This window comes from Mesoplodon densirostris, chromosome 18, assembly GCF_025265405.1.
Source record: "Mesoplodon densirostris isolate mMesDen1 chromosome 18, mMesDen1 primary haplotype, whole genome shotgun sequence".
Classification (NCBI taxonomy): Eukaryota; Metazoa; Chordata; class Mammalia; order Artiodactyla; family Ziphiidae; genus Mesoplodon; species Mesoplodon densirostris.
This window is the reverse complement of record NC_082678.1, coordinates 44,058,644-44,072,058: the sequence shown is the minus strand read 5'-3', so window position 1 is coordinate 44,072,058 and position 13,415 is coordinate 44,058,644. Positions and strand designations below refer to the sequence as shown.

General features: G+C 59.0%; 2 protein-coding genes across 3 annotated transcripts; one reads left to right on the top strand and one right to left on the bottom strand.

Moving 5' to 3' along the window:
- SLC2A4 (solute carrier family 2 member 4) lies at positions 1–4,990 on the top strand. Of its 2 annotated transcripts, none has more exons than XM_060080491.1 (11): positions 1–33; positions 1,317–1,433; positions 1,542–1,714; positions 1,801–1,925; positions 2,039–2,154; positions 2,255–2,417; positions 2,504–2,691; positions 2,863–2,967; positions 3,116–3,217; positions 3,709–3,912; positions 4,745–4,990. In XM_060080491.1, the coding sequence occupies exons 1-11, from the start codon at positions 1–3 to the stop codon at positions 4,988–4,990; spliced, it is 1,572 nt and encodes a 523-aa protein (XP_059936474.1). The 2 variants fall into 2 exon arrangements, with proteins under 2 accessions (XP_059936474.1, XP_059936475.1); XM_060080492.1 differs by lacking the exon at positions 4,745–4,990 and adding an exon at positions 4,442–4,645.
- Positions 4,991–6,081: 1,091 nt separating this feature from the next.
- Positions 6,082–11,992, bottom strand: YBX2 (Y-box binding protein 2). Its single transcript, XM_060082132.1, has 9 exons — positions 11,695–11,992; positions 10,967–11,030; positions 9,528–9,561; positions 8,578–8,667; positions 7,691–7,975; positions 7,430–7,533; positions 6,983–7,160; positions 6,482–6,566; positions 6,082–6,384 (listed from the first exon to the last, which is right to left on the bottom strand). The coding sequence occupies exons 1-8, from the start codon at positions 11,990–11,992 to the stop codon at positions 6,516–6,518; spliced, it is 1,104 nt and encodes a 367-aa protein (XP_059938115.1). The 3' UTR covers positions 6,082–6,384; positions 6,482–6,515.
- Positions 11,993–13,415: the final 1,423 nt, after the last annotated feature.

The window sequence follows — 13,415 nt, the reverse complement described above, 5'->3', positions numbered from 1 at the left end:
ATGCCGTCGGGCTTCCAACAGATCGGCTCCGAAGTAGGGTTTGGCATGCGGGGGCGGGACGCGGACACGGGTCTCGCTTTTCTCGGGCTGGGGTCGCGGTTGGGGTCAGCTAGGGGGCGGTCCTTGCGCAGACGCAGGGGGTGGGGGTGGGGGACTGGCTATTTATACCCGGGCTGGACAACCCGTGACGGTCGGATTCCAGTCCCTCCAAGAGGCAGAGTGGGTCTGGGGGATTTTTCGGGGGCTAGGACAACGGCTGGATTCTGCGAGTCCAGGGTTCGCCCCCTTCTCTAGTTGGCGGCGAGTTGCGCCGGGATCGTGGACACTCTCTGCCCTCAAGAAAGCAGATTCAGGCGGGTCTTGCCCTCCAGCAGCTGTCCGTCTGCCTCGGCTCGCCCGCAACCTTTCGAGGACCGGAGGTTCTCCGTAGGCCCCCCCAACCCCCACTCTTGGCAGTCCTCCAGGACGTTGAACTTTCCCTCGCCCCACGGTTGGTGGAGGGGTAGAGGGGAGTGTCAGCCCTTCCTCCCCCAGCTCAGGTTTCCGTGTGGAGACAGTCTGTGCCGCCAGCGATCAGCCACCACCGCTACTGCACCTCATACCACCTTCCCGCCCCCATCCCCTGGGCAAGGCTCTCCCAGGCAAAAGCCAGCATGGTCCCCTGCCCTTCGTCGCAGCTTAGAGGGGGAAGGGAGGCCGGGGCGGAGACAGAGAATGCCATAGGCCAGGAGGAATGACCGCGATGTCCTTTTGGGAAATGCCTTTCTTGAGCCTGCTGGGGGCTTCCAGGAGCCCGCGGAGAGAACCCCCAGATGGGAGGGGAGAGGACAGAGGCTGATGATGATAATGCACTTGTCACTTTATAAAGCCAGCACTGTTGGGGACACTGTTAACGTTTGATTTTGATTTTCACACTTTCACTGACATGTAGGCACATTAGGCAACATCACCCCTATCTCCCCAGTTCAGAGTGGGGCAGTGACTTACTCAAGGTCACACAAATCTGAACTCAGGTCTTTTAAGGCCAAGCCTGTCCCAAGGTCACAGAGGAATTGTGAGACCCAGGTCCTCAAACATTTCTCTGCCTGCTGGACTCAAACATCAGTTTCTTCTCCATGCCCTGGTACTCTCGGGTTCTTCCTGCTCTTGTTTACATTGAGATCTTCAAGCGATTCCTAATATGGCCCACTTTCCCTCGCCCAACATGTTGGATGGAACCCAGCATCTCAAGGCTCCTGCTGGGCCTGGGCCCCTTGAGGAAGGAAAGATGCCATGATTCCATGTGATATGCCTCCTCTCTGCTTCCGCCTGCCCAGGATGGGGAGGCCCCCCAGCAACGAGTCACTGGGACCCTGGTCCTCGCCGTATTCTCCGCTGTGCTCGGCTCCCTGCAGTTTGGCTACAACATCGGGGTCATCAATGCCCCCCAGAAGGTGAGGGGCTACAGCCGGCAGAGTGGGGTGCCCAGACAAGGCAGGGGGTGTCCGGAGTGAGCAGAGAGGGAGGACTCTGCAGGGGATAACTCCTGTGCTGTCCCCCAGGTGATTGAACAGAGCTACAGTGAGATGTGGCTGGAGAGGCAGGGGCCTGAGGGACCCGGCTCCATCCCACCAGGCACCCTCACCATGCTCTGGGCTCTCTCCGTGGCCATCTTCTCTGTGGGTGGCATGATCTCCTCCTTCCTGATTGGCGTCGTCTCTCAGTGGCTGGGAAGGTATGAGGCTGGAGGGCAAGGGAGGACAGGAAGGGAGCCAGAGTACCAATGCCCTAACTCTCACAGCCCCACTCTTTGCCTGCCAGGAAGAGGGCAATGCTGTTCAACAACGCCCTGGCAGTGCTAGGGGGCGCCCTCATGGGCCTGGCCAAGGCGGCTGCCTCCTATGAGTTGCTCATTCTTGGACGGTTCCTCATTGGCGCCTACTCAGGTACCCGCGGGCACTGTGGTCCCGCCCAGTGCCTTGCTCTCCTTCACTCTCCCTGGGCTTGGGGGTCAGAGTGGGCAGCTGCCCTCAGAAGCTCTCTCCTTCCCTCTGCCCAGGGCTGACGTCGGGGCTGGTGCCCATGTACGTGGGGGAGATTGCCCCCACTCACCTGCGGGGCGCCTTGGGGACACTCAACCAACTGGCCATCGTCACTGGCATCCTGATCGCCCAGGTGACTGGACCTGGCCTCATGGGAGGCTGGGAAGGGGGTTGGGGTGGGGCTCTGGGGACAGGCTGAACGGCCTGCCCTCCCTCCCACCCTTCTGCCACAGGTGCTGGGCTTGGAGTCCATACTGGGCACTGCTACGCTATGGCCACTACTCCTGGGCATCACTATGCTGCCTGCCCTCCTGCAGCTGGTCCTGCTGCCCTTCTGTCCAGAAAGCCCCCGCTACCTCTACATCATCCGGAACCTGGAGGGGCCCGCCAGAAAGAGTGAGCTCCCGCGCCATCTTGCTGGTGCCTGTCCTCCTCCCAGGCCCCCTCCCTGCCCTCTCAGACCTGACCCTCCTCACCTCCAGGTTTGAAGCGCCTGACAGGCTGGGCCGACGTGTCTGAAGCGCTGGCTGAGCTGAAGGAGGAGAAGCGGAAGCTGGAGCATGAGCGGCCACTGTCCCTGCTCCAGCTCCTGGGCAGCCACATCCACCGGCAACCCCTCGTCATTGCAATCGTGCTGCAGCTGAGCCAGCAGCTGTCGGGCATCAACGCAGTACGTATGCAGCAGCCTCCAGGAAGGGCAAGGGTCAGGGAAGAGCCTGAGAGGAGGGAAGAAGGGAGCAAGCCCCCTACGTTGAAATTCAGGGTCAGTCCAGCTTGGAGTGGCTGCAAGGGAGGGAGGGATACATCCCTGCCATCCCCTTTTCTTCTCGCCTGCCTCTAGGTTTTCTATTATTCAACTAGCATCTTCGAGACGGCGGGGGTAGGGCAACCAGCCTACGCCACCATCGGAGCCGGTGTGGTCAACACGGTCTTCACCTTGGTCTCGGTAACTACTGACCTCTGGAGGAGCCCCCACCATTGGTTTCACAACCCTGGGCGTCCTGGAGACCCAGCTCTTGGTTGGCTCCACCCACCTAACCCCTCCCACTTCCCAAGCCTTAAAGGCCCCTTGCAAGCCCTGACTCTCCCCTCAGGTGTTCTTGGTGGAACGGGCTGGGCGCCGGACCCTCCAACTCCTAGGCCTGGCAGGCATGTGTGGCTGTGCCATCTTGATGACCGTGGCTCTGCTTCTGCTGGTGAGGCCTAGGGAGAGGGAAGGGGACCCACGGCCCAACCCAGGGGAACTGCCCCAAGGGGCTCTGTGGGCAGCGAGGGCCATGCCTCAACATACATGCCTTTGATCCTGAGGCCAGGCCGTATGCCAGGACCGTGCTACCGAGGGACTCAGGCTGCACTTCCTCCTCTGGGTGGAAGCTGTAGCACAATCCTGGCAGCCAGGGAGGAGAGCCCCTGTCAAGCCTCAGGACCAATAATTCCTAAGGACCCAGCTCTAGAACCAAGTGGGAATCCACAGTCGTAAGAGCTGGGAGACCACATGTTCCCTCTGCCCTGAATTGGCAAAGGGCGGCCAGCTGAATGTCAAATGCTCGAGGACCTATTCTAACCAAGGGTGGCCAGCCCCCCGTGAGTGGCTGGTAGGGGTAGACGCCAGTTTGCTGGGTTGAGGGCAAAGGAAGATCCAGAAAGACCTGACCTGAATTCTCCACCCTCCCTGCCTGGCCCCCAGGAGCGGGTTCCAGCCATGAGCTATGTCTCCATCGTGGCCATCTTTGGCTTTGTGGCCTTCTTTGAGATTGGCCCTGGCCCCATCCCCTGGTTCATCGTGGCCGAGCTCTTCAGCCAGGGACCCCGCCCAGCAGCCATGGCTGTGGCTGGTTTCTCCAACTGGACGTGCAACTTCATCATTGGCATGGGTTTCCAGTATGTTGCGGTAGGTCCCCTGCCTGGTCCCCATCTCCCACACGGTCAGCCAGAAGACGACAACTCACACTCACAACTAGCCCAGTTGCTTCCCAGTCAGCATTTCCCCCTTTCCCCTGTCCATAGAGTGCTGGTCTGGGGGTCACTTTGGTGGACCACGTGGGTCCTGAAGACCACCTGTTCCACCAGAATCAAAGAAGGGAACTGACCTAGATTGGATAAAAACAGAGGTTTCTTCAAAACAAACTAGTGGCATAACTTACTTAGACTAGGAGCAATATTACAAACTTCATATTAATACTGCAAATGGCCGGGAATCCACTCTGATTTCAGGGGCTCAGGATGGTAAGAGAGGGAAAAACCAGGAGAGATGGGGTTCAGAGGATTCTTTTCTCACTAAATTCTCCTGGTAATTTCCATTGCCCCACAAAGGAGCCACCTGCTTTGTGCAGTATCCCTGTGAAAGCCTTAGTCCCTGGCTTGCCTGAGGCCACCCGTTCCCTCCCCTCTGTCAACACCTCTTTCTCCACTTGTCCCAGGATGCTATGGGTCCCTACGTCTTCCTTCTATTTGCGGTCCTCCTGCTTGGCTTCTTCATCTTCACCTTCTTAAAAGTGCCTGAAACCCGCGGCCGAACGTTTGACCAGATCTCAGCCACCTTCCGCCGGACACCCTCTCTTTTAGAGCAGGAGGTGAAACCCAGCACAGAGCTTGAGTACTTAGGGCCAGATGAGAATGACTGAGGGGCCAAGCAGGGGCGGAAGAGCCAGTTCTTCAACCCGCCCAGAGACCCCCTCCTTTCCTCTGCAGCACTTTAACCCTCTCTTCCCCATTACTTCCAGGGTGGAGAAACCCCCTGCAGCCTGGTGGAATTGGGAAGCTGGAGGGAAGGGTGGTCTGAGCACCCCACTCATTCCCCTCGTGTGACTCTTGGATTATTTGTGTTGTGGTTAGGCTGTGGCCGTGGCATGGGCCATTCTCCCTTCTCGTCCCCTCCTTCCTCTGTAGCCCGCCCGCACCCCGCCCCAGCTCCAGGATACTTCCGCCGCCCCCCCCCCCCCCCCCCGGCCAGAGTAGGGGGATTATAGGGAGGAGAGGCTCTAAGACTGACTTTCTGGTGGGCGTGAACTGAAGCCAAGTGCAGGACTGGAGAAGAGAGATCCAGTTCCTGCCACCTTGGACTCCTCCCACTCTGGCACTTTCTGAATTCTTGCCACAGACTCTGGGTGAAAGGGGGGGGGGTCTGTCTTGTCCCCTCCAGGGCAAAGGACGCACCCCTCCCAAGGTCTAACCTCACCTCTCTCACTGCAGGCTCAGTCCTGTCGCTCGGCCTTCCGGGGTGAGAGGGAACACACGTCCACATGTGGGGAGAGGAAGGGACAGCAGGCGCCTCTCTAGACTCAGGGTTCCAGGCCCCACCCCAGCTGCTCCCCAAGGCTGCCAGATGGGGGCCCCAGCTCTTTCCTCCTCTCCCATCCCGGGAGGGTGTTGTACCCAAAGGCTTTTGACCAACTAAGGGAAAGAGGGATTTGAAAGGCTGCCTGTGAACACTGGGCTGGGAGGAGCCTTCAGATATTTTTGTATATGTTTGGAAAAGAAGGGGCAGGGAGAAGAAACTGAAGGTCTGTTGTACTAAATGTATATATATATATATATAGATCCGTATATAAAGTTACTGTATGAGATGAGCGTCCTGTCATGTGAAGACACTCCGGGACGGGCTGAGGCAGGGACCATAGCCACCCCAACCCCCGTCTCCTCTCCATCCGGCCTCAACTCGAGGCCGCAGAACCCTCTGGATGCTGTCACTCACTCACCCCCTGCCACCTAAGAGTTGTAGTCACTGCTTTCCTTAAGGGTAGTAAATGCTTGGTAAGGTGACGCTGCAGGTGCCAGACGCTGCTCTCGGCACTTCAGGAAACACTCATTCTGCCAGGGAGGCATTAGTCCCGTTTCACAGATGGGAAAAGTCAACTTCACAGGGATGAAGGCACTTCTGCAGAGCTGTACAGCTAGAAACGTGGGCACAAGGATCCGAGCGCAGGCCCTGCCGCCGCCCCCCTCTACAGTAAGTTACCAGCGAGGCTCTGAACAGAAAAGAGGCAGAGACCAAGACAACAGGAAAGCCTGTTTTTGTTTTTACTGGAGGCTCAGGTGGCACATGACGGTTGGTTCATAAAATGGCTTCAGAGGTAGGGGGTAGTGGGGAAAGAAAAACCACCAGGAGCGGTAAGAGCTGGCTGGTTCCTTCTCAGCCTGATTTAGGGGAGGGAGTTGGTGCCTCTGAACTATAAGGATGGATCCCTGCCTTTAACCCTTGGTCAGGGAGAGAGAGAAAAAAAAAGCCAAAGCCTGTTGCTTTGGCCCTCCTGAGTCTCCAGGAAAAAGGGGAAAAGCTGGTGTTTTGATGTCATGAATTGTGGGAAAGTGGGGAGGGAGGTGCTGGGTAGGATCCAGGTCGGTTGGAAAAACTGGCAGATACCTGAGAGGAAGAGAGACCGAAAAATCACGACCAGCAGCTTATCACCACCCAGCCCCATCCCGACCCTCTTGGTACCCGTCCTGGGCTTGCCACTCACCAGATGGTGGCTCTGGGTGTCCTTTGAGTTGGAATCACTCCGGTATGGCGGTTGGGGGGTCCCCACTGTTGATGGGGGCTGAGGCCTAGAGAGAACAAGGGTGGTCGACTGAGACCCTCTTGTCCTTTGGAGCCCCCAACTTCAACCTCCTCCCACCTTTTCTCTTCCCGTTCCTCCCCCAGTTCGCATCCACAGGCTGGTGCTGGGGCTCCCAGCAGAGCTGAGAGGGCGTCTGCAGGGGGTGACGTGGGCTCGACCGCCTCTGCTGGGGTTTCCTGGTGGGTTGGGGTGCCCGCCAGGCGTGGACCCAGCAGTACTGTCTCTTGGGTGTCAGGCTGCGTGAAACAGGATGGGTGGGAGCAAGGCCAGGAGAAGAGGGACAAAGAGTGGGAAGGGAAGGGAAAAGAAGACAGAAGTGGGGGAAGAAGGGAGACAGGCAAGTTGGCCACAGCCTTTTCCTTCATTCTCTCCCGCCACACACGGACAGTCCAAAGTCCTCACCTCCGGGGCTGTGGGCCGCCTGGGTCCAGGGGGCTGCTGCCGTCTCCGCTGGAAGTAGGGGCGGTTTCGTGGGCGCTGGGGCTCAGGCCGGGAACCATCAGTGGGGCCTTGGCTGGGCTTGGTCTCGCCATCCCCACCTTCTGTGGTGGGCTGCTGGGGTGGCCTGGGGTGGAAAGGCCTGGAGAGAGAAGTAGGGACCCTGAAGGGACAGGAGCCCAGCGCAGACCACATCCCTCCCTCCCAGGGCCGCCCAGCAGAGGTGGACCAGGCTGCCTCTCCGTCCCCATCCCACCCCAGCAATGCCTGCTAACCCCTGGGCACCTCAGCAGTAATCGCTCAGCTACCCAGCTCTCATGACCACTGGCTTCAGGGCCATCCCCCTCCCATCCTCCTGTCCCCATACTGGCTGGCGAAGGGCAAGACAGAGCCTGGGACAGGGAGTCTTACCTTCGGTACCTGGGCCGGAATCTGGTTGGGGGTACCCGCTCATCTCCCTGCTGTTGGTCCCCCTCCAACGGGGCTCTCTCTTTGGGTTCTGCCCCATCAGTGCCCTGGGAACACACAAAGGCCCAGGTGAGCCAGGTGGCACCAGCTGTCCAGGTGTCTGCAGCTCTTCCCAGGCCACCATTCTGCTTCGTCTGGGGACTCTGGTCTCCAGCCTCACCAACTCTCGCAGCTGGTTCCTCCCACATTCCCAGTTCCCCTCACCTCTATGGGCTGCTGCTGGTTGGGGGGCTGAGGGCCTCGCGCAAAGCGCTGTCGGTAGAAGAAGGGTGGTGGGCGCCGTCGTCTGGGCCGCTGCCCAGAGTCTTCAGCACGCTCCCCTTCGCTGCCTGGTTCTGTCCGGCCCGACGGAGTCTCTGCCGCCATGGGTGGCGGGGCAGCTGGACGCGGCCGGGGGATGAATCGGCGGAACCTTCGTCGGTTGGGGGCATAGCGGCTGCCCTTCACTGGCACCCCTCCGGGCCCAGTTACATTAGCAGCTTCTGCGCCCTGCAGGGGGAGGTGGGGAGGAACGGGTGAGAACCTGCTCCAAAAACCGGTGCGCAACCTTCCCAGTCTTGCCTGAATCACTGTCTTCCCATCCCTCCAGCTAAATGCCCCTTTCCAGCTTTCCTCCAGGTCCTATAACTTCTACTTCTTTCCACCCTCCCCAGAGAAGGAGTGGCAGGTGTTTGGACCCTTCTAGGAGGGACCCATCTGCAGCTGGTCCTTGTGAAATACCTGCCCCTGGACCCTCTTGAGGTTTAGCCTGGAGGTGGGGTGGGGGTGGGGAGGGAAAAAGAGGGCTGGCAGTAGGTGTCCATCTCCGGGAGGGCTGATTCTGAGAGGAGAATGTGGGCACGGTCCCCCTGTGGAGAACAGGCATGGGAGTATTTGGTGAACTACAAAGAAACCCAGATACTGCTGACTGGTGACAGCGACACGTTCTTTACGACATCCCTTGGAGCAGCCAGAACGTTAAGGACGACAAGGTCTGTGTGAGGACACAGTCCTGATCCTACAGCCTGGGCTGCTCGGCCAGAGCCTCAGGGGACTTCCAGGCCACCCTCCCACGGCTTGGTGGGCTCTCCATCCCACTGCAGCCCCCGAACCTTCTCTCCTTCCACAACATCGAACTCCACAGTCTCCCCATCTCCAACGCTGCGCAGAAACTTCCTCGGGTTGTTTCTTTTAATAGCTGTCTGGTTAGGGAAATGCCAGGAGAAAGGTGAGGACAGCCAGCCGGGAGTCTCTCGCGCCCCTGCTGGGTCCACCACCCAATTTCATTCTTTTCAAAATTTTATTGAATACTTGTGGGCTGGGGCTGGAGGGTGGAGCAAGGAGAAGGCAGTCAAAGTTTAGCAGGGGAAAAGCCACAAACTAGCGGCTTTCAAACAACTGTGCAGTTCACCATGGTCCCCAGGACATACTCCCTCCTCCCCCACCCCTCAAGGATTTCAAGAAGGGAAGCAAGAAACATGAACTCAAAAGCAAAACAAAAAGCCGAGAGAGTCTTCAGTTGCAAAGTGGGTAAAACATACTGTGCTTCTTACCTCAATCCCACTGAGAGCGCTTTCCACCAAAGCAGTGGTTCTCAAACTGTGCGTGCATCACAAACACCTGGAGAGCTTGTAAAAACAGGCTGCTGGTCCCTCCCCCAGACCTGATTGATTCGCTAGGTCTGAGGTGGGCCTGAGAATTTGGATGTCAGGTGATGCTGCTGTCGCAGGGACCACACTTTGAGAACCACTGCACCTAAGTAGCACAAGCCTGTGTCCTTTCCCTTGGACACCGCCTGTGATTCATTCCGAGGGTGTTCACAGGTCCCAGTAGGTAGTGAGCGTGCCATGCCCAGAGGGCAACAGGTACATTTCTTACAGAGACAACCCAACACAAGTGGGGCCAATGCAGTTAATACAGGCACCTGAGGTGGGTGGATGGGGGAACTATTTCCGGGTAGGAGGTGAAAGCTGGAGAAACATGATCTATGCTGCTAAGGATAAGGGCAAAGGCCATCAGAGAGGGCGGGTTCCTCCCCTCAGAAAGCCAACCTAGCTCTTACCTGGTGAACAAAGACATCCTCCTTGGTGTCATTCCTGCAGGACAGGATGGGTTGTTAGGGGGTGACTTTGGTAAGGCGCTCACCTCCACTGAAGCCTCCCTAGCTGCCATTCCTAAGACTTGTGGCCCCATCCTCTCCACCTTCCACGGCAGCTTGGGGTGAAACGGGGCCCAGGGAGTAAGACAAGAGCCAGTGGGGGCCCCCTGAAGCTGGTATGAAGCAAATATCCCTAAAACCTCCATGAAAAACCTGGGCTTCACGAGGAAAGGGCTGTGGGGGGAGGCAAAGCCACCTTGAAGGAGCTGGGCCAGCTTTCACTTACTGAGCACTCCACCCTCTACCCCAGGGCACTTTAGAACCTGGTGGTGATGGGTATAACTGTCCCCAGCCAACAACCCCTCTTCCCCAACCCACATCACGGGTGGAAAATTCCACTCGGTTTCCTTCCTTCTATAGTCAAGGAGGGAGAAAGTGGGCACGGGAGTTGAGGTGCAGAACACATTTGAGGAGGGGAAAATGGGTCAAGAACTTGCTCCAAACAGCCACAAAACTGTATTCTCAGCCTGGAGGTGAACCCCAGGTCCCTTCTCAACACACCAAGAGATTAAGGATGAGAGAGAATATTCGATCTGTCACGACCTTGCCTATCACCCCAGTTTATCCTAGCACCCCAATGGGGGACGGGTGAGGTCTTCCCTCAGAACCTCCCAGGAGTCCTCATTTCCAGAATTAGAGAGGGACCCTTCCCTAGAACAAGTGTTCTAGCTTTAAAGCTCTTAGATCTGCACAAAGGTCAGCCTGCTAAGAGGGAACTGGGACCTCCCAGGAGGTCTGGGCTCGGCAGGGTGCCTGGGCTGGGGAAGGGCCCTCTGGGAGAGACCTGGCTCCGCTCAGAATCCGCCACTACGGCCCCGCCCAGTGCGGGGCTGGGTGGGAGGGGCTGCGGAACTGAAGGAAAGCAGCAGCCTCGGGCTGTGCTGGCGCCTCCCTTCCCCAACCCCCACCGGACGCAGTCCCATCAGGTGGGGGATTGATTCTACGAGCTAACAGCTCCGTAAGGAAGGTAAGTTACGAGAGTGTTAAGTGTGCTGCCCTAAACAGGAAATGAGTGAGGATTCCAGCCCCGAGGCAGAGAGCAGGTACATTCTGCCACAAAGACGGCGGCAAACTAAACCAGAAGGTGACCCAGACAGGCTTGGGAGGGTCAGAGCCAGGTTTGCCAACTTCCTAGATCATTAACCCTCTGCTGCCCTTGAAGATGTGGAGGCGGCTTCGTCTTGCCCACATCTGTGCTGTGGTTAAAGACTTTCAATCAGCGTCAGCTGGACATTGCAACCATGTGCCTTGGTAGGGGTAGGGATGAGGCTGGAAAGGTGTCCAGTCCCACAGGCCAGTTTGGAAGGCACCCATTCCACCCCCTCCCTGGGTTCCTCAGATACCTGTTGATGAATCCGTAACCATTCCGCACGTTGAACCATTTGACAGTGCCCAGGACTTGGATTGCTGCCAGGCAGGAATGCAGTGGGGACAGTAAGATGGGGGAAGAGATGGAGTTCGACTCAGTTTTGAGACACTCCAAAATCTAGTCTACCTCCCTATTACCTATTAAGCTTAACTTCACGCCAACCAGGTTTCACCCAGTAGCTTCAAGGGATTCTTACCCCAGTTCCACTACGTAAATGGAAAAGCCCATACAGGGGGGCTCAGGCTTTCAAAACTCTTCCGATTCTAAGGCACGTTCCTCACATCCTACAAATCAAGGCCCTTCACCTAGAACCGAGTACTCATCTGGTCCACGAAGTTCCGCCCTCAGGTCATAACTGAGAGTCTCTCTAGCCCTCCCAGTGTAAGGGTCACTAGTGCACTTGCTTCCTGGTCTCAGAGATTTACCTAATACTAACCCGAGTCATCAAGGCCAAAGTCTCCCGCCCCGGGGGCGTGGCCAGACCCTACCAGACTAACCACGCCCTCCCGCCCAAGAACTGCAGGATTTCCCACCAGGGGAACCCACTTCGGTCCGCTGGCCTCAGCGTAACTAGTCCTTTGAGTCTCGAGCCAAACCGGCCTTCGGCTTTCCGGACTCCGCCGGGCTCCACGATGCCCCTCCCCCAGCCCGCCGACCCCCCCCCCCCCTTAGAGCAGCCCTGGCGCGCGCCCCGCCCCTCACCCAGCACCGGCTTGTCCGCCTGACTCCGGGCCGGGGGCGCGGGGGTCCCCGAGGCCGCCGTCGCTGGGTTGCCAGGGGTGCGGGGGCCCGGCGCCGAGGGGGTCCCAGCAGCGGGGCCCGAGGAGGCTGCGGCTCCGACTCCTCCGCCGCCCGCCCCGCTGCCTGCTTTCTGTGACTCCCCTGCGGGCACCGGAACCACCACCGCTACCACCCCTGCCGCTGTCGCGGGCACCGTGGTCGCGGGCACCGTGGCCGCGGGGGCCGCTGTCGCCACCACTGCCGCCTCCGCCTCGCTCATCCCGCCGGGCCCAGTACCGGCCCCCGCCGCCACCTCCTCCTCCTCCGCCGCCGCCGCCACCGGCCCGGCCCCTCCCCCTGGCTCGCGAACCCACCGCCCGGCTTGGTCCTCGCGCCCCGAGCCTCGTCTGCACGCCGGCAGCGGGCCCTGAGCCGAGGCCAATCGGAGCCCGCAGTCGCGGCGCGCGCAGGCCCCGCCTCCCGGCCACAGGCCAGTCCTAGCGAAGCTACCCCCCAGGGCCAGCACGCCGGCCCCGCCTCCTGGACTTGGCGCGGAGGCCGAGGCCCCCGCCCGCAGCCTCGTAAGTACACCTGGGCCCCGCCCGTTTCCGTCACGTGACCGGCCACAGCCAAACCCATTGGCCGACGGCCTCTTTCCCTTCCCCCCCGCCCCTTTCCACCGGCCGCGGGAAATCAAACGGGCTGGTCGCGCCCCAACCGCCACCTGGCCTCGGCACGAAGGGCGGGGCGGGGGGCGCAGCTCCAAGGTTGCCTCTGACGACCCGGGCGGGGGACCTGAGCCCGCAGCCTCGGTCCCGGCTGTGAGCGGCACCGCTCGCCTCCACTCTCGAGGCCACCCTTGCCCGCACAGCGCCAGGTGTGGTTGCTTTCTCCCAGCCCGCCCGACCCTCTCCCTAGAGGATGACCCACACACCCTGGCCTGCGGGATCAGCCCGCGCGGCCAGCCAGACTTTCCCAGCTCACGGTTGCTCTCACAAGCCGAGGACTCTCACTTTTTAGTTTGTTTTTGAGGTATAATTTATATACAGCAAGATGCACAACTCTTCGCTGAGTTTTGATAAACGTGTTCATCCGTGTAATCAACACCTTAATCAAGGTGTTTTTCCCTCGCTCTGGGAGGTTCCCTCGAGCCCCTTCCGGGCAGGTCCAACCTCCGCACAAACCACCGCTGTTCTGATGTTTTCCACCCGAGATCAGTTTCAGGGTCCACAGTGCTGGGCGCTTTGGTCTCCGGCTGCGTGGGGCCTCCGTCTCCAGCTCCTCGCCCTCTCCCTGGCCGCTCCCTCCGCCTTCTTTCTTTTATCCAGCTGGCCAGGCTCTTCGGACTCAAGGCAGTTTCCTCTGCCTCCATGTCTCTCAGGGCGACTTGGCTTCAAGTACCAGCTTACATATCACTCCTCACTATCACTTCTTTACTTTTCTCATGGCATTTTTTGAAATATGAAATTGCTTATTTATACTATTCCTGCCCCCTCCGAAACTCTTAAACCGTGAACTCCACAGCAAAAACCGTGTAATTATGCCTGACGCCTGGAACAGTGCCTGGCATAACACTGGCACGCAGTATTGCTTGAGCAAATGAATGGTCCCCATTCCACAGATGAAAAAACTGAGGCCCTGTGCGAGGCTTGCCCCGGGTTTCTCGGGAGTCCAGGTGTCCGGCCTGGGAGACGCTATCTCCC

Excerpts from the sequence above, each read along its gene's own strand:
- YBX2 (XM_060082132.1), bottom strand. The coding sequence starts at position 11,992 with ATGAGCGAGGCGGAGGCGGCAGTGGTGGCGACAGCGGCCCCCGCGGCC. Across the intron at positions 11,031-11,694 it reads GGCGGACAAGCCGGTGCTGG|CAATCCAAGTCCTGGGCACT; the intron begins GTGAGGGGCGGG and ends CCTGCCTGGCAG. Across the intron at positions 7,976-8,577 it reads ATGTTGTGGAAGGAGAGAAG|GGCGCAGAAGCTGCTAATGT; the intron begins GTTCGGGGGCTG and ends CTCCCCCTGCAG.
- SLC2A4 (XM_060080491.1), top strand. The coding sequence starts at position 1 with ATGCCGTCGGGCTTCCAACAGATCGGCTCCGAA. Across the intron at positions 34-1,316 it reads TCCAACAGATCGGCTCCGAA|GATGGGGAGGCCCCCCAGCA; the intron begins GTAGGGTTTGGC and ends CCGCCTGCCCAG. Across the intron at positions 1,926-2,038 it reads CCTCATTGGCGCCTACTCAG|GGCTGACGTCGGGGCTGGTG; the intron begins GTACCCGCGGGC and ends CCCTCTGCCCAG.